The 18,363-nt window shown below is 34.4% G+C and overlaps 1 protein-coding gene and 1 long non-coding RNA gene across 2 annotated transcripts; both read left to right on the top strand.

The window, feature by feature from the left end:
• The first annotated feature begins 6,431 nt into the window (after positions 1-6,431).
• Positions 6,432-10,950, top strand: LOC113707357 (uncharacterized membrane protein At4g09580-like). Its single transcript, XM_027229645.2, has 4 exons — positions 6,432-6,943; positions 9,837-10,107; positions 10,178-10,348; positions 10,644-10,950. The coding sequence occupies exons 1-4, from the start codon at positions 6,732-6,734 to the stop codon at positions 10,767-10,769; spliced, it is 780 nt and encodes a 259-aa protein (XP_027085446.1). The 5' UTR covers positions 6,432-6,731; the 3' UTR covers positions 10,770-10,950.
• Positions 6,962-9,503, top strand: LOC140013712 (uncharacterized). Its single transcript, XR_011820555.1, has 2 exons — positions 6,962-9,130; positions 9,256-9,503. It is a non-coding gene; the product is annotated as an uncharacterized lncRNA (long non-coding RNA).
• Positions 10,951-18,363: the final 7,413 nt, after the last annotated feature.

Here is an 18,363-nt window from a genome sequence, read left to right on the forward strand (position 1 = left end):
GTTCAAACAACTCTCATCTCTTCCATTTCCAACCTTCAAAATCGATTCAAACATTAGACAAGTTTCGTTTATCACTAGTTTTTGACCAAATCCGTGAGTGAGTGGTTTAGAAAAAAAACACCAACACATTGTAAAATGTTGTACGATTCTTGAAGCTATAGCATGCAAAGTATATATATAAATAGATACCTTTGTTTTTTTCATTTTTAGCAAGAAAATTAAGCAATTAGATGAGCTATTTCAAATTCATCACAAGCACTATGGCCCAAAACTCAAGTATGGGAAATTTTCCAACAAGTTGATCGAAAGCTGAATTGGGTTTTTCCAACACAGGTGGGGGTTATACTAAGTTGATCCATCCACAGAAAAGCTAGTCGTCTTATGTAATCTAATTCGGCCCTTTTAGGATCACGTGAGGCCATAATCCAGTTCAATTAATGAAGTCCAGGCCAACCAAACCATAATATCATAATGTAGCACGGCCAATATATACATGATACATACCCACACATGCGTGCGTGCACGCACACACACATATATATAATTACACATATTATGAAATAAAATTGATAATAATTTATATATAAATTTATAGTAATTTATAATTATAAAATACATATTATATTTAATTATGAGTTTAAACGAAGTCCGATTTGAGTTTGAATCTCATATAATACTACTATAAGCTGAGTTTGAGTATTTTAATTTGACTCCAAAATCTGAAAGCCTAAAACTCAAAAACTCATATAATTTGTGAGCCAAACTTAAACTTGCAGGCGGCCCTGTTTGGACAGCCATTTTTCGCCGGAAAATTGCATCGTTTTTCGTGATCACATTTTTCTATTATCTTTTTTTCTCACATACATCAAATCGCTATAGTAATTTTTCTACAAAAAAAATCCTAAAAAATGCAATCCAAACAAGGAAAGTTGCGATCAGAAAACCAATCGACACCCCTGTCCATTCGAAATTCCTCCTTAGTTTTAGAAACTGAAATGAAGATATGAATTTTCCAGTTAAGTCGTGGGCCTAATAATTGTGGAACCAATCTTGTTTCACGCTTTATCCACATTAGTTGAGCAGCCTAACCTCAAAATCACTTAAAATTTGTGGGGTATTTATCTCACTCCCAGCGAGAAGGCAATTCCTACGCTAATATCCTAGCAAGGATTTAAACTTGCAGTCGGGGTTGCCTTATCAACAGTAATTTTTTTTTTAGAATTTATATTGTATATCACCCTTGGATACATGCTACAATGTAAAAATAATATTCAAATTTAAATTTGGATTAAGCAGCATATATCCAAAAATGAAAATATATACACTGTTAGTATATACAATATTAATCTTTATTTTAACCATAATTATCTAAACACATATTGACAAATTGCGACTACCAAAACAACCGTCATTTGATTAAAAAAAAAAAGAGGTTAAAATTCACAGTTTCCTTTAGTAATGAAAATTTTATATAAAATTAATTCATAAAAAAGCATTTTAGAATTACACACATCACATTTGAGCTTTTGCGCTGGGTATAAGTACATGTGATAAAATTGAAATCTAAAAATTAAAACTTGAAATTTGAAATTTGAGTTTATTAATTTATTGAATTATTAAATATTAAACATAATACATTTAAGTGTATATCACATTAATTGATAAGTAAATATATCTCAACGCTTAATTTTTGGGAATAAGTTTTGCTTAAGAAATTCACTGCCACTTAATTAATTCGAATGTTCAATTCTTTATTACCAAATATATTTAAATCTGAATTCATTAGATTTAAGTGTCAGACGATTCCCAACCATCCGTTAATAAAATATGTTTTATTGTACAAAAAAAAAAAAGAAGTTATCAAATAAGGCGTAAGTTCGTTAACTTAGATCTAATCAGAATAATTTATGCTGTCTTAATCATACAGCAGCTACATTAATTCTTCCAGCAAAAGCAATCAATCAGCCGTCAAATCAAGTCAGATACAGCCACTAATCATTTAATTATTAGGTGGTGCATCCATTACACTACCTAATCAAAGCCAAAAAGGGGCAAATTAGCCATAAGCAGAAAAATCGTAACCTGAGACGCAACCGATTCAGAATAATCACGTGGAGAAGAGCACTAAAATTTGTACAAAAGCATGTGGGCTTTGATTTTCAACGAAGTAATGATTAGCATAATCCCCTTTCCTGTGCCGCTAACGGCGGTCCGACGTCACGTGGCCATCGTGGTTGACGTGTCCTGTTGGGTGCCTCCTCCTTTCCAACTTCACCGCTGTACTCCATGATTTTGACCTCATGACTCATTAGCATTGTGGAGAGGGCCGAGGGGAGGACAGCGAATAAGTTTTTAGGATAATTTTTTGAAAAAAAAAGGTAGCAATTTTCTGATATGATATAGTACTCCCTTCGTCCCACTTTGATAGTTTGATAGCCATGTTTCTTTTTTCACACAGTTTAAAAAAAAATAATTAACTTTATTAGAAAAGTAAATTTAGATTACTATTTTTCTAAAATACCCTCACATTAAATATGGTACAACTTTATGGGAACTTGAATTGATGGTAAAAAAAGAATCAACTCTCATTAAATGGGGTAGATTTATAGTAACAACTACTTACATTGAATAAGGGTATTTTAGAAAAATTAAAATACAACTACATTCTTCAATTGAAAAGTGGAATACAATTTGGGATAGATGAAAAAGGAATACAGGACTATTAAAGTAGGACGGAGGGAGTATATGTGATAAAAATATAATTAAAAATATATATTTATGATAGAAATAAATAAATTTGTACAAATAATACATTATCTAAGCAAATTCTGTGACTGAAAATTATGTGTATAATATAACCATATAATGTGTTTATTAATGCTACGGTTGTTCTTTGGCAAAACTACTCCTGCTATGCAATTTGAATATATGAACTTATTGTAAATTGTGTTGTGACTTCTACCATGCGGGCAAGGATGTGATCTGAGCAATTCATGCAAGTAAAATGTCAAATTTAACCTTTTGGACTAGCTTTCGAAATAGAGTAATTTAACTTTTTCGACACTTGCCATATTCCTAAAGATGAATTGGAGATTAAAAAAAAAGATGATAAAAAAGATAAAAATGTGTATTACAAAATATTTTTATGATGTAAACAAATAATTTTTGTGCAAATAATACCCACCTAAAAGTACTTACAAATGATTGTTAAGTACTCTTAGAATTACTCTGCGTCAATGGTTGACAATGTGTAGCTGATAGAGACTCTATAACACATTAGGAAAATATGCATTGGCGTGTTGTTTGCTATCAAGAATTGTACAATAGTTTAACTGACTCATGATTGATTGACACAAAAATTTTCTAGTACCCGTTGACTTTCGACATTATATGATTCTATGTTTGACAATAAAATTGTGAAACAATGGATTATGAATGTTCTTTGAGGGTAATTTATCAATTAGCCAGAATCTGAGGGATGATTATCATCTTTGCTTCTACAATTGTTAAGGAAAAGAATGCCACACAGGAGAGGCAATTTCTCAAGTCTACAAATGGAGGAAATTGAAAAAAAAAAAACATGAAAGTAGGGTTCACAAAACATTCAAACAAATGGAGGATTAGTGCAAATAAATTAATTTGGATGGACAAAGTTGAAAGCATTTAAACATGTGGTATCGTAATTATCGTCAAATTTGTTATTCAGTTGTACGCATTTAGTCGATCATATTATAAAACATAGGATGTTTTAAACGGATGCTGAATTGGTACTCATTAGTCATTAGCAATTTAGTACACTTAGCATTCGTTAGTAAACTTAAGTTATACTGATTTATTATTTGAATGCACGCACTCACATTTAATGTATCATTTATATTTAGATACTTTCTCTAATTAATTACATTTTAATAAAAATATAAATGCTATTGGGCATCCATCAATCAAACTCATAAAACTATTCTAGAAGAAGACTATAACCAGTGCTAAATTCGTCTACAAAAATAACTTTACACAATTGACTTACATGAACCAACTACTTCAGGAGCAGTTGACTATGAAAAGAGTTTTAAAACTTTGTTTGAGTATAAGTTAAGGGATCAAATTCCTTGGCCTATATTCTAATATTCAAGCTTCTCTTGGAAATGTTTCGCAAGCAGGTGCTGATATCCAGATGTTTTCTGAAAAATGTTTCGCTCGCGGGTGCACCCGCCTAGATCGGTGGTATTTCACCGGATTCCCTTGGTCTCTTTAGGTCCCCCTCCCCTTCGGCAGCAAGTGTGTTGGCACTCGTTTTAATATTCTAATATCCAGACTTTTCTGAAAATATTTTGCCAGAGTGTGAATCCGTTGGTGTTTCACCAAATACTCCTAATCTCTTTAGATTCCTCTCCCCTTCGCCAGCAGGTGCGTAGGCACCCGTTTGAATATTCTAATATCCCAACTTTCCTAAAAATATTTTCAGCAACGGATGCACCCGTTTGAATCGGTGGTGTTTCACCGAATTCTCTTGACCTCTTTAGGTCTCCCTCCCCTTCACCAGTAGGTGCGTAGGCACCTGTTTGGATCGGTGGTGTTTTACAAGATTTTCCTAATTTCATATTTCTCCCTCCCTTAATATAGAATAAGAATGGTTATACCATAAAATTTATCGTGTTGAAAAAAAAAATTCACATGAATTGTCCTCGTTAAAGACAAAAAGTGACAGAATTGATGTATTTTGTCATGTATTTCCTTCTACCCGTACTAAAATAACAGAGTACTTTGTTAACCATTTCAGTGTCCTACTACATTATCACTACGATACAAGACAAATCAATTTTTTATTTCGGACCTAGACAGTTTTTTTGCCACTAGCTTTGCATCACGTGAATTCAATATTCACAGTTCTCTCCATTTTCTATCACACAAATTCTTACAGTAACTCCTTCCACAACACATTGCATTCTCTGTCCAGAGTAGCAGTTCCCCAATACGCATGAGCATGAGCATGACCATGACCACCGGCCTTGGTCTGATAGCCACCATTAAGCCATTTAAGGTTTGGTGCGGTGGGAGGCAAGGATTAGTGGGATGTAAGGCAAGGGTTCAAACCTTGTCTCTTACCAATTATCATACTACGTGGTTTCTTAAAAAATTCAGATGGATGCGTAGTGCATTCGTCTGATCCACGCATCCATCTGATCCGATGGTGGTTCAGTCTCTACCGATCCCCTAAACTTAGTTGGGTCTCCTCGTTAGATTAGAATAGTGTAGAATATTATAAATAAAAAGTGACGATTGACAAAAAAAGAAAAAGAAAAAAAGAGCATGAATGTATTTTCTACTCATTGACCTGATTGTTTCATGAACTGCTCCAATTCATCACACGCTACAGCATGAACGACACCTTTAGATCTGTAACTTGGAGCTTTATAATGTAATTTTATTATTCTTCAAATTTATGGTATTTTTTCTTTAGATTTATTTTTTAATATCTATGTATGTTTGAAGATGTAATTTTTGTTATTAGTAAAAATTTTAACAAAATTGTGATATTTTATCAAAAACTCCACCGCACCGCACCGCTAAGTGTTTAAATCGGAACCTGAGCCGTGGGATGATACAGCAGGTGTCTGAATGACTTGGATGGAACCAATAGAAAAGACCCTAAAGCCAAGTCTACTTCTGCTGACTAATTACTTCATCAAGGGTAAAGAAATTGCAGCCACAAATGTGTGCAACGGTGGCAACTCATGAACATAAAACGCTTCTGAAATGACGAAAGAATCCACACAGTAAAGGTGTTAATGAGGGACCAAAATCACTGTTCATCCAACCCATTCACACACTTATATACCAAATTTTTTTAAATAATATTTCACTTGCATCATAAATATATTATTCAATTCATCTTTATATCTTTTATACATCACATCACAAAAAACGCTGAGTAATTATTTTAAAAAATATTTTAAATAATAATATATCCAAACAATATTGTTAGGAAGTAGTAAGATTTTTTTCTTACAAAATTACTTATAAGGACATGGAATTTAAAATTTTGGGTATTTTTTTTTGTTTCATCATGTTTTACTATAATGTTCTATAAGAAAAATAATTTAATTATGGATGAATCAGTAAAATATGGCACATTTTTTCGTTTGACTATGTACACCTTTAAACTTCAAATGTAAACGAATTTGATCCTTAATCCTTATCATATTTTTCCTTTGCTTAAATATGTCTTCTAAACCCTTTTTTCTATAAAGAATATAATACAAACTTTGTATACCTCAAAGCAAAATTAGGAACTACATATGGGGGAATGTGAAATAACTTTAAACTTAATCCAAAAATTTTTAAAAGAAAAACTGAAGATGAAAAGTAACCTTAAAAAATGTAAAAAGCCACGCAGACTTTCCTTGACCTTTTTGGACATATAAGCAGAACAAACGAATATGCTTTTCTCCCTCTTCCCCTCTCTCTTTCGTCCCTCTCTCCAATCTTCACAAGTACGACTAAGACAGGGAGGGAGGGAGAAGGAGAGAGACAAAGAGAAAGCAAGAAACAAAAGAGTGTCCCTAAAGCAAAGAAGAAGAATTACTACAAGAAAAAAGGGGCACTCGGAAAAATTGAATCTGCACACAAGTGGATATTAATTTCTAACCTTAAAACTTGAATCAAACGTTAAATTCTTCAAATTTTTTGTTAATTAAATCGAACCCAGAATTATTTTTTTTTGGATAACAATTATGGAAGGAAAAGGAGCTGCAGTAGCGGCGAAGGGGGATGCTGGTGTTGTAAATGTGGTCAAGTATCCATTGAAGTTTTGGGAGGTGATGGGAGCATCCGGAGTCGTATTGGGATTCCTGATGGGACTTGTGGGCGTGTATATGACGATGCCTGCTTCTGATTACAGCTTCCTGAAGCTGCCCCGTACTCTTGAAGACCTCCAAATTCTCAGGTAGGCACTGGTTTTCAATCAATTTTTGTCTTTAGTCTCTTTTTTTTTTTTTTCAATGTTTGGAGATTAAATTTTGAATTTCTGAAGGTGTTTTTCTGAATTATGGATGATATATATTGTGGCCCTGGTGGGATCATTTCAGGGATCTCTTGCTTTCAACTTTGTGAATGTTTTTAGCTCTTGATTGAACTTGATTTAATTTCTGATTTCACTTTTTGGGTAAAAAAGTGGTTTTGAGCGGGACGTGATTTTGTCATGGAGTGGTTGATTTGGATTCTTACCGATGCAAAAATGGTGGAATGGCCCTCTGTATTTGCCACCATGTCAGAAATTGTTGAAAGAATTATAGATTTTTATTTGACTATAAGATGATTACCAGCCTTGGTATTGCAAAAGGCAGATGAAATGAATGAGATCTGCTGGAAAAAGCTTGGTGCTTTGCTAGATTGTGCAGCTTGGTATTCAGCTTTTGGATGAGTGGGAAAGTGTTAAATTTTCTATGAAATACCTAGTTTAATCAAATCTGGAAACTGAAATAAGCCAGATAAGGCGGTGTCTAATAGAAACCTTCTTTTTAATTTACACCCTCCATTGATTTATTGCGAAATTTGCTCTCTATGAGGCTTTCTGTCTGTCACTTAATCAGCTTTAGTTATTTAGCAAGTAAGTGACGTTTTTCATGGTATAGTATGATACTGGGGTGCATAGTCTGCAGAAAGAACTTGATAGAATATGGTATGTCAGTCTACTAATTCAACTGGCAAGCTTTTATTAAATTCGGTTTGGCGGCATTTTAGCTTTTACCTGATTCCATTCCAAATCCATTAGCTCTCTTGTAAAGACTGAAACAAGGTTCAGTAGAAATATGTGATATCTAGTTCCTGCAGTTTTGTTCCTCACCGCATTGATGGGAATCAAGACTTTAGTAATTTAAATTTGAAGCCAAATGCGGGTAGAAGTGTGGGCTTCTTTGGTAATGGTTAGAGGCTGACTGGTGATAGGCTTATATCAAGGTTGTGCTGGTTTACTGTTTTGCCACCATGCTATTTGCTTGGAGACAAGTGTTTTTAGCATCAGTTTCATTGGTTGAAACAATGATTTGAAAAATAGAGGTGAAGCTCGGCATGGGATTGTTTGTGGCCAGACAACTGTTTGTCATGTTTATTTGCAGTGCTGTTTGAATTTGAAAACCTTTTTACTTCCGAGAACACAGTAATTGCTAACCCTGTTGCATTCATCTTTTCTTACATCAAGATGTTAAGAGAACAAGCATACTATTTTTTCTGGTAATACAGCATTAACAACTCTGTTTCAGATTCTGGTAAATATTGAATATCATAATCTTCTTGGCCCTTTTTCTCAAGTCCACATGGCATGTGCTAAGAAATCATCACTTTTGTAATCATATTGTCGCACGGGTGTACCAGGATATAATCAGTAAGTATTATAGGTGGTGCCTTTTAAGTGAATAACTGCAGGTCTACTGTCTCAGGTGGTATAGATAGATAGTGCTTCGGTTTTCGGTAAAAAGAGTTGTCCCAAAGAACCTGACATGTCTAAATTCTTCATGTTGAGGAGGAAGGCTGCAAAGTTCCATTAAGGGTCTGTTTGTTTCGACTGAAAAGATTTTCCAGAAAATATTTTCCGTGATTTCCGCTGTTTGGTTCAATTTAGCGCTGAGAAAATGATTTCTCTTGTAAAATCTTTCCATAAGTGGGTGTAAAATAACTTCACTTATAAACTTACTGAAGTTATTTTCAACCGTTTAATCCTGTCCCTTTTGTCCTTAGTTACATTCATTAACATAAGAAGTAAAAGGCCATAGGAAATAGTTCCGGTGGGATTGTCCGATATCTCTCGGCAAAACATCATCGATCCTTTCGTCGCCCCTCCATTCATTTCATGTTATTCCTCCTCTCACAGAAATGCAATCCAACCTATCGCACATCCCATTGCATCTGCGTCGGACTTACAAAAACAATTAAGATCTACAGAAATAGGGAGAATCTAGAGAGACTAAACAAGGAGATTGGCAGCATAATGAAAGAAGAGATCTCAGAGGAACTTTTACATGAGCAAGAAAGTCTTTTAAGATTGGCCACGGAGGAGAGAGATGAACTAATTCTATATATCACCAACAATGTCCAGCTTTTGCTTTGGAAATTTCAATCCAAGATAATTTTAGAGGTAAAAATATTCTTGTGAGAGTTGGTTTATTTCATTGTCATCTTCAATGTCTTATGACTGATTGGTTGAGTTGGAAAACTGATATTGATCATTCATGTGTATTGCTTTAATCTCCTCGGTCAAAGAATGATGGCAGGGGCGGTGTATGTGGTGGAGGAAAGTTTTTTGTGGTGGAGACGAGAGAGGAATGGCGGAGACGGCTGAGGGAGAGAATTTCTTGATATGGTGAGGAGTTGAGTTAATTACTCATGAGGACAAATGTTTTCCAAAAGTAACCAAACAGATGAAAATTGGAAAGAAAACAAAACTTTTTCCAGAAAAAGACTTCCAATGAAATTATTTTCCCAAAGAAAATATTTTACATCCTACCAAACAGACCCTAACTGGAATTCCTTTTTGTGTAAGTTGTTTGCCTTAGACAAGACATTTGCATGCTGATTTGGGACATAAACACTGTCAGGAAGATGTGCAAGTAACTTCATCTGTGCTTTTTTAAATTGGTAGAATATAGCATAGTCAGTCTTGTGAATATCCTTTTATGTTATTATTGTCTCTCTTTCAATGTTCCCTTTACATTCTTTCATTGAAGTCCTCTTCTATGTTCTTACTTCTATTCATGTGGCTTTTAGCAATTCTAGTTCTTTGACAGTTAGAAACTATAAGTACATGAAAGTTTATCCATTCTGGTTTTCCATACTTCTTGTAGGGATCACTTGGAGAGCTATACTAGTGACTACACTGCACAAGTGCTTATTGGATACTGCATCGTCTACATTTTCATGCAGACTTTCATGATTCCGGGAACTGTTTTTATGTCTTTGCTTGCGGGGGCTCTGTTTGGGATATTCAAAGGTGTAGCTCTTGTTGTGTTCACTGCTACTGCCGGTGCATCATCTTGCTACTTCCTGTCTAAATTGATAGGGCGGCCGCTTGTCTTCTCTCTTTGGCCTGACAAGTTATCATTTTTCCAGGCTGAGGTGATTATTGCTCTCCATTATTGTCTCTAATATATGGACTGAACTAATTGGATACTATCTGTTCACTCAGGTGGCTAAAAGGAAAAAACGGCTGCTCAACTACATGCTTTTCTTAAGAGTAACACCAACATTACCAAATACATTCATAAATGTTGCTTCGCCAATAGTAGATGTGCCTTACCATATTTTCTTTCTGGCAACTGCCATTGGGATCACACCGGCTGCTTTCGTCACTGTCAGGGTATTTACTCTTGAAACTGTTATCTTCTTTCTGGTGCTTGAATGAAGGAATGATGCTCTTAGTCTTACATTTGTACATGTATGAATGTACCTAATGGATCTTTTGAACACCTAACAAGAAGGTTAGGAACTTAAATTTAACTATGACTTCATATCCACATGTATGAAAATATGAGCCGTTTTAAGATTTTCAAAACCAAACCAGCCTAAGATGGTAAAGAAAAAATAAATGCATTCTTGCTTCAGCATAGACCTACCAATAGGCTAATCTTCCTCTTTCTGGGACTTCTGTGCAGGCTGGAATAGCTCTAGGTGAGCTGAAATCAGTGGGTGATCTTTATGATTTCCAATCAATAGCAACATTGTTTCTTATTGGGGCTATAACTGTTACTCCTACATTGATCGGTAGCAAGGGCGAATAGTAGCATGAATCAGCTCATTGTGCCCAGTATTTGTTCCTTGTTATGTAACCAATTTTTAGGCATTTTCTTGTTCTTGTACATATATGTATGAAATAAACTTTCATCTTCAGAGTAGTTTCAGCCTTGGAGAATATACCATTGTAGATGGGTTCGAATGAAAATGGCCATTGATTGCGCATCAGTTGAAATCCCTGCAATATGTCAATATTTGCCCTTATAGTGTCGTGCAGCTAAGGGCAGGAGCCACGGCTGAGCATTGATTAAAACCAACTTTATGTAGCCTAAAACCATTTTTAAGGCTCAGACTAATTCATGTGTATTATACAGCTAACCTCTCCAGATTCTCGATGATTGATGCATGGCTAGCTATCGTACTTTCTTTCACGTTTAGGTGAAGAAAACTATGGCTGAGACAGGAGCAATATGACAAAGAAATGGAACTTCAAACCATTCACTGGTCTGTGAGATTGGATGGTTTGCAAGTGATCTAAACAGGAGATCGACATCAAAATTCAGTTCAAATTGAATATATACATGTTTTCTCTAAGAAAAATGTCAAGAATAGCAATTAAAGGCCATGTCCTCATAGTTTAGTTGCTTGCTGATTAGTACCATCAAACCAGTCGATCATTCTCTTCCTTGCAAGAGAATAACATTGCAAAGTTAATTGTTATCTATAATGGAATTCAATACTAAGGTGGAGGCCTTAGAATGAATGGTATATCATGTCCAAAGTATAAGAACACAATAGAAGTAATCAAAGATGAGAATTTCATCTTGCTTCCATGGTTGAGATGGAACACTCATTCACAGACATCCGCAAATCATACCTTAAATTTCCAATTGATTTGATTCCAATGGAAGCAGTCAGGTGGCCTTCTTCTGGTGACAAATGCAGGCTCTTTCGCAGCTAGCAAAGCCATAATTTCATTGTTTTCATCGGAACAATTCATAACATGGTTGGCCTGTCAATTGCACTTTCTAACGCACATAAAAGGCTTACATGAATTGATCTCAACAACAGGTTCATGTCAAAGAATCTCCAACTGCGGGTCGTTTAATGGAAGACTTCCACATCTTTCCATTTCTCCCAAGCCTGAAAGTACAGGTGTCAAACATACCAATTTAGTTAAATTTACCCATACCACCCATGATTGCCATAAATAGATGGCTATGGGTTACCCAATAATACTCATTTGGATATTATTGAGTAATCCATCAAAGTTAATTTACCCATTTAAAATTGTCTTGCCCCAAACCTCCTCTCTTCCCTCACCCGTTTCTTTTCACCCGTTTCTTTTCAAATTTTTCATTTTATCATGATGTTAACTACTTTTGTTTCATTGTTATTATTATTTGTTGATTTTATCTTATCATTTTATTTTCTCTTAATTTGTTAACTTGCTCATTGTTCAGCATTACCAATTTATGACAAGTTTTAGCTTTTTTTCCTATCTTTTCAAAATGAAATTTTAAATTTACACACGAAAAAAATGCTAGGGGTTCAAAAGTTTTGGATTAAGTATTTATGTTAATTTTTATAGTAGTTAGTTCAAATTTTTATATTCTTATTGTTTAATTATTATATAGTATGTAATTTTGCGACATAAAGTACAGATGCAAAAAAATTTGATAATTAGGCTTATTGAGCATTATAAGTAAATATTTAAAACTAATGATGGGTGCAAAGGGTAGTATAAATTGATATTTTAGTTTGCAAAAATGAATTTAAATGAGTTTACAAAAAGTTAAAATAAATCAGTTATAAATGAATAACTGGGTTACCCAATTCATTTTTTGACTTACCCATTTATACACATCTAATTAAACAGGCAGAAATGAATTGACTTACTTATACAGTTATACCCATTACCCATTTAACCAACTCAAACCCGTTCAAGTCACCCATTTCGACACCTCTACCTGAAAGCATGGTTTTATACCTACAGCAGTGATAGCAATTCTCTGGTTAAGGATCAAGGAGCTGGAATTATTGGTATAGAATGGATAGACAAACTTGCAAATCCCACAAGGTTCAATTGACAGTCATCAATATCACAGTGGCCGAAGTTTCTTCAACAGCAACAATTTTCAAGGATTAGTATCCCAAAACTGAAGACATCAGACTTGACCAAGAACGTTCCTTCCATTGCATACACAGATGGCATATAACCACTTTATAAACATGATTAAACATTTAGGATATTGTTTGAACAGTTCTAGGACGAATAACATTTGCTTTTAAGGCATTTGAATATTAAAAAAAAAAATACATGTATACTTACTACGTTCTGACAACCCTGTTGGTAATTGCCTGCGTCTTATCATGTTTGAAAATTCTTGCCATACCAAAATCAGCAATTTTTGGATTCATATTTTCATCCAATAGCACATTACTGGCCTTAAGATCTCTATGTATTCACTCCCATCGTTTAGCCCGTCCGGGAACTTTCGTTCTATATATATAAGCCTTCGCGATAATAAATTGATTGGCAAAATTCCATTAGAATGGGAAGGCCTCAAGAATCTCACCTTTCTTGACCTGAGCAACAATTTACTTAGTGGAGAACTTCCAGCATTCCTGTTTTCTCTGCCATCGCTAGAGAACTTACTACTTTCAAACAACCATTTTTCTGGTCAGATCAGTGAATTAGAAGGCGCATCTCCATCTCCACTAGGAAAACTTGACTTGAGTAGCAACAATCTTGAAGGGTTTATACCCCAGTTTGTTTTTAAAATCACTGGTTTCTCAAGTCTCTCTTTTGCTTCTAACAAATTTACAGGCACAGTAGAACTGGCCGAATTTATAGAGCTGAAGAATCTTTTCAGTCTTGATCTTTCATACAACAAGTAATAACTCGTGCTTTGCGTGTGAATATATTTTCTAGAGATATAAAAACTTTAATATATTAAATTTGTGTGCAAAATTTTGATTACTGGCATAATGGAAACTTAGAAACTATATTATCAATTATTGGCATAATGTAAACTCTCAAAATGGAAGATTATCATATTTAAGCTAAGTTGATGGTAGAATATTGACTAAGAAACTATATAATAAACAAAATTAAGCAATTGTTGGTTGTAAAAAATATTTATTATATACAAAGCAATTAAAAATTTATTGAACTCTGAAAATAAAAGATTAGTATATCTAAAATAAAGTTATTGCATATTTTACCTAGATTGTTAGAGTAAAAAGAGGAAATTTTTTATGTTGTGTCAAACCAGTGTATACAATAAACCTAAGCAAAATACATGCTAACACACTAGGATTTGAATATAACAAATTTTTATTAATTTTAGTAGTTGTAAACCTTTGCTGTTATATTTTTTTATAATTATCGATAATTTTTTGAAGTTTTCTTAGTCAATTTGGCATAATATAGTGAATTTAATCATCAATTCAACCTTTTCTTTTCTCATTAACTATTTATAGCCTTTTGTCTTCTTGTTAATCGTGATTTCCTTCTAAAGCAACATGTATATAAAATATAGTTAGTTTTAATTATCACACATAAGGATATAATAATTGGAGATAATTTTAACACGTACAATAATTGGAGATGAAGAAAATGATTGGTGAATATAGTTGTAAATGGGCATTTTTTAATTTTAATTACAAATATTTTTGAGATGTAATTTCTTGAAACTTTTCATTTTTCTTATTAGTGCCATGATTGAAATGCAATAACTCTAATTAAAAGACTTGAGAGTAATTTAGACGTAACCAAAACTAAGATCAAAATATGCTTACACCTACATTCCCCATTGTCAAGACTCATCGTAATTTTTATATAGTAATGATAATGATAAACCATCATGGTACAAGTGACTCTGCCTTTTCTTTGCTCCCCCTGTTTAGTAGTTTGATGTTAGCATCTTGCAAGCTGCAAAAGTTCCCCTTTCTGAAGAACCAATCAAGATTGAATATGCTAGATCTTTCAGAAAACCAAACAACTGGTGAGATACCAAACTGGATATGGAAAGTTCATGATAGCTATCTCCCTTATGTGAATCTGTCTTATAGCGCCATTTCACGGGCCTTCAAGAGCCTCGCCATTTTCATATTCATCAATATCTCGACTTCCACTCGAATCTGTTTACTGGAGGTACCCCTTTGCCACTGCGATCAGCCATCTATGTGGACTTCTCAAGCAGTAAATTTACCTTCCCTCCCAGCTGATAGCAGTAATCATCTCTCATCTGCCATTTACTTGAACATTCACGAATAACAGCATTGTTGGCAACATTCCTCTTTCAATATGTAACGCAAGTCTTCTGGAAGTACTTGACCTGTTGGACATAATAGTTTAAGCAGCTCCATACCAGCATGTTTGATAGAAAAGTCCAGATCTCTCGTGGTACTGGATTTACATGGAAACAAGCTAAGTAGAAATATACCCAATATGTTGCCAAGGGACTGCAAGTTAGAGACATTGGACCTGAGTTTTGATCAATTAGAAGGCACAGTTCCAGAATATTTGGTCAACTGCCCGAAGCTAAAGGTATTAAGCCTCGGCCACAACAGGATTTGCAGCTTGTTTCCTTGGAGTTCGGACAAATTGTACAGCATGCGAGTCCTTGTTTTACTCCTCAACGGATTCAGAGGACAAATTAGCTGCCCGTGCTCCAACTACAGCTGGCCTGATCTTCAAATTATTAACCTGGCATCCAACAAATTCAGAGGTGTATTTTCACCCAAGTTTCTCAAGCTTAGGTGCAATGATGGTGGACGGTGATCAAACAGATTTGCAGCTTGAGAACCTGCATTAACGAGGACGTCGAGGAGCAGCTATCAAAGTATACTATCAAGACACGGAGACCATGAATTATAAAGGAATGCCAACAAAGCTGCAGAAAGTCCTTACACATCCTGACTTCCATTGATCTTTCAAGCAATAATTGCCAAGGGGTAATACCAGAAAGATTTGGAGATTTCAGATCGCTGTATTTTCTCAATCTGTCAAACAATGCCTTCGCAGGCCAAATCCCATCATCAGTTGGGAATTTAAAGAAACTTGAATTATTACACTTCTCCTCCAACAAACTGACTGGGGAAATACCAGACGAGATGACAAGCCTCACATTTCTTTCATTCTTAAATTTGTCACACAATCAACTGGTTGGAAGGATTCCAGGAGGAAGGCAAATACAGACATTTCCAGACAGTTCTTTTGAAGGTATATGTGGATTCCCCTTGAACCGAACCTGTAATGATAATAGAGGTCCTTTACATCCACAGTCTACAGTTGAAGAGAAACAGTTGTATTCCAAGAAAGAGAGCTACACAAGTGTGGCACTTGGACTATTGGTAGGTCTAGCTGTCAGTTTTGGGCCACTTTGGCTTTCCAAGAGGTGGAGAAGATGCTAAAACAAAAATGTTGATCAACTTTCAAGGATTTTCCATAAGAAAGAAAAACAATTAGGGAAGGACTTGAATGAAGATTGGTGAGAAATCTTTGATGTTGCCACATCAAGGTAAATTTGTAAGGAATATACAGTGAAATATTACTAGCTTTGATCTATATATATATCATGAGCTGAACTAAAGGAAATTGATCCTATCTGGAACCACCTACAAAAGAGAGAGCATTTCTTCCTGGAAAGTATGCCATTTCACTAGCTGACCCAATGAAATTCGCTGGACGTACGCAACACCCAACCATTTTCCTTCAATTTTGCATATGATAACAGCACAGAATATGCACAAAAGCACCACCCAACTAGTTTTCTTGAATTTTGCATCATAACAACGCAGAATGTGCCCACAAGTTTCTATTGGACCTGGTTCCGATAGCATACACAACAAAATATTTCTAGGACTCACCCAATTGCTTGTCGAACAAAGGATGGAAAATACAGCTGTAGTAGTTATGTTATACTATGATGGATGATTACTTTTTCAATTCATGGAAACGGAAAAAAATAAATTGTCATCATCAAAGTTATTCTTATTGACGAAAATGCGGGTTAAGTAACCTATAGTGTACAACTTGCATATATGGCAATATCACATACCGTAGATGCGTCAAATTTATTTCTTGATTTTGATTCTAAATACGTAATTATGTTGTGGATATTGGAAATGGATGGTAAAAACATCGGGAGACTTTTACTGCCAAAAGGAGGAGGATAAAGCAATTAAAAAATAAAATTGCATGACAATTTCGATCGAAGCGAATTTTTGAGGACTTGACGAGGGGCATAAAAGTTCTTTATTTTGACTTTTTTTTTTTTTTTTTTTGGGTGTTCTAAGGGGAAGGGCTGCTTGATAGGAAAACAGAGGCATTAATGTTGGGACAGAAGCATCACTTTCAATTATGCTATTTAAGTTCAATCATACTCTTTAAGTCTGATCTAATCTAATTCATAGTCAGCTGAGGACCGGCATTACTGAATGGTGCTGCCATAAATCACTGGAGTCCACCTACAAAAAAAAAAAAAAAAAAAGAACAACCAATCCGTGCTATGTATGGGTTTATATCTTCAAAGAAATAATAAAAATTTATATAATAAGTAAAAGGTAAAAAGTTCAAGAGAGTATCAATGTAATATCAATTTATACTGAAATGTATTATTGTTAATAAAAAGCAAAGAAAAAAATTGAATAGAGTATGTTACTTTAAATTAAAAAAAAAAAGCATGAGAGAAACTTATTGTATTATTATTATGGATAATTTCAAGTCTATATATATCCATATACGGTAAATATCTGGTACTTATGATAGTAAAATATTGTTATTATGGCAATATTATTAAGTAAATTTAATTAGTAAAATAGAAATATGAAACTAATATTGTTAAGTAAATTTAATATCATAAAATGATGATGAAATGTAAATTTAATATTTCTCTGAAGTGAATTTAATATTGATAAGTAAAATTTATTCCTCTCCAACTCTTCCCAACCACCACCCTACCTCACCACCTAGGGATGGCAATTCACAAGCACCCGCCCTACGATGGGAGTGATGGGGTGGGAGGTAGGACAAGGGAGATTTTCCTCCACCCGCTCTTAAATGGGGTGCAGGAGGATACCTCCGCCCCATCCCCTGTATTAATTAATTAAGTATAAATAATATTATTAATACATCTATGTTTTTCCATGTTATGTTGGTTTAAATTATTAGCAAAAGTAATATTATTAATAGTACTATTAGTAGTTGTGGTGGTAAAATTAATCTTTTCTAATGATAAAGGCACCAAGAGAGAAGGGGAAAAAAAAAAAGGGAAGTGCCCACACGGGGGGAATGGGATAGGGAGCGAGGGCAGGGGATGATATATGGCAATGGGGTAGAGGGTGGAAGTGCATTCCCCCGCCCCAATGCCACTCCTACCTCACCTTCGTACTTCCCTCTATCACTCCTAATTATATTTTCCTATCCTTATAGTGTAACAATATGTATTGGATTTTCCATATTACTATATGCTACTATTCTTTTTTTTCCCCGATAAAGATACAATCTCGTCTATACTTGTAATTAAAAAAAAAAAGTAAAATAGCTGATACAACTTTATCATTATTGTAAAAATACCCCATAACTAAAACTTATTCAAAGTTCTAGTTGAACGGAACCATTAATCCCTTGGG

Source organism: Coffea arabica, chromosome 8c (genome assembly GCF_036785885.1).
Source record: "Coffea arabica cultivar ET-39 chromosome 8c, Coffea Arabica ET-39 HiFi, whole genome shotgun sequence".
Taxonomy (NCBI): Eukaryota; Viridiplantae; Streptophyta; class Magnoliopsida; order Gentianales; family Rubiaceae; genus Coffea; species Coffea arabica.

Bases quoted from the DNA above. Each gene is read 5' to 3' on its own strand.
- LOC113707357 (XM_027229645.2), top strand. From the start codon at position 6,732: ATGGAAGGAAAAGGAGCTGCAGTAGCGGCGAAGGGGGATGCTGGTGTT. The intron at 10,108-10,177 runs GTGATTATTGCT...CTGTTCACTCAG, and splicing joins TATCATTTTTCCAGGCTGAG to GTGGCTAAAAGGAAAAAACG. The intron at 10,349-10,643 runs GTATTTACTCTT...ACTTCTGTGCAG, and splicing joins CTGCTTTCGTCACTGTCAGG to GCTGGAATAGCTCTAGGTGA.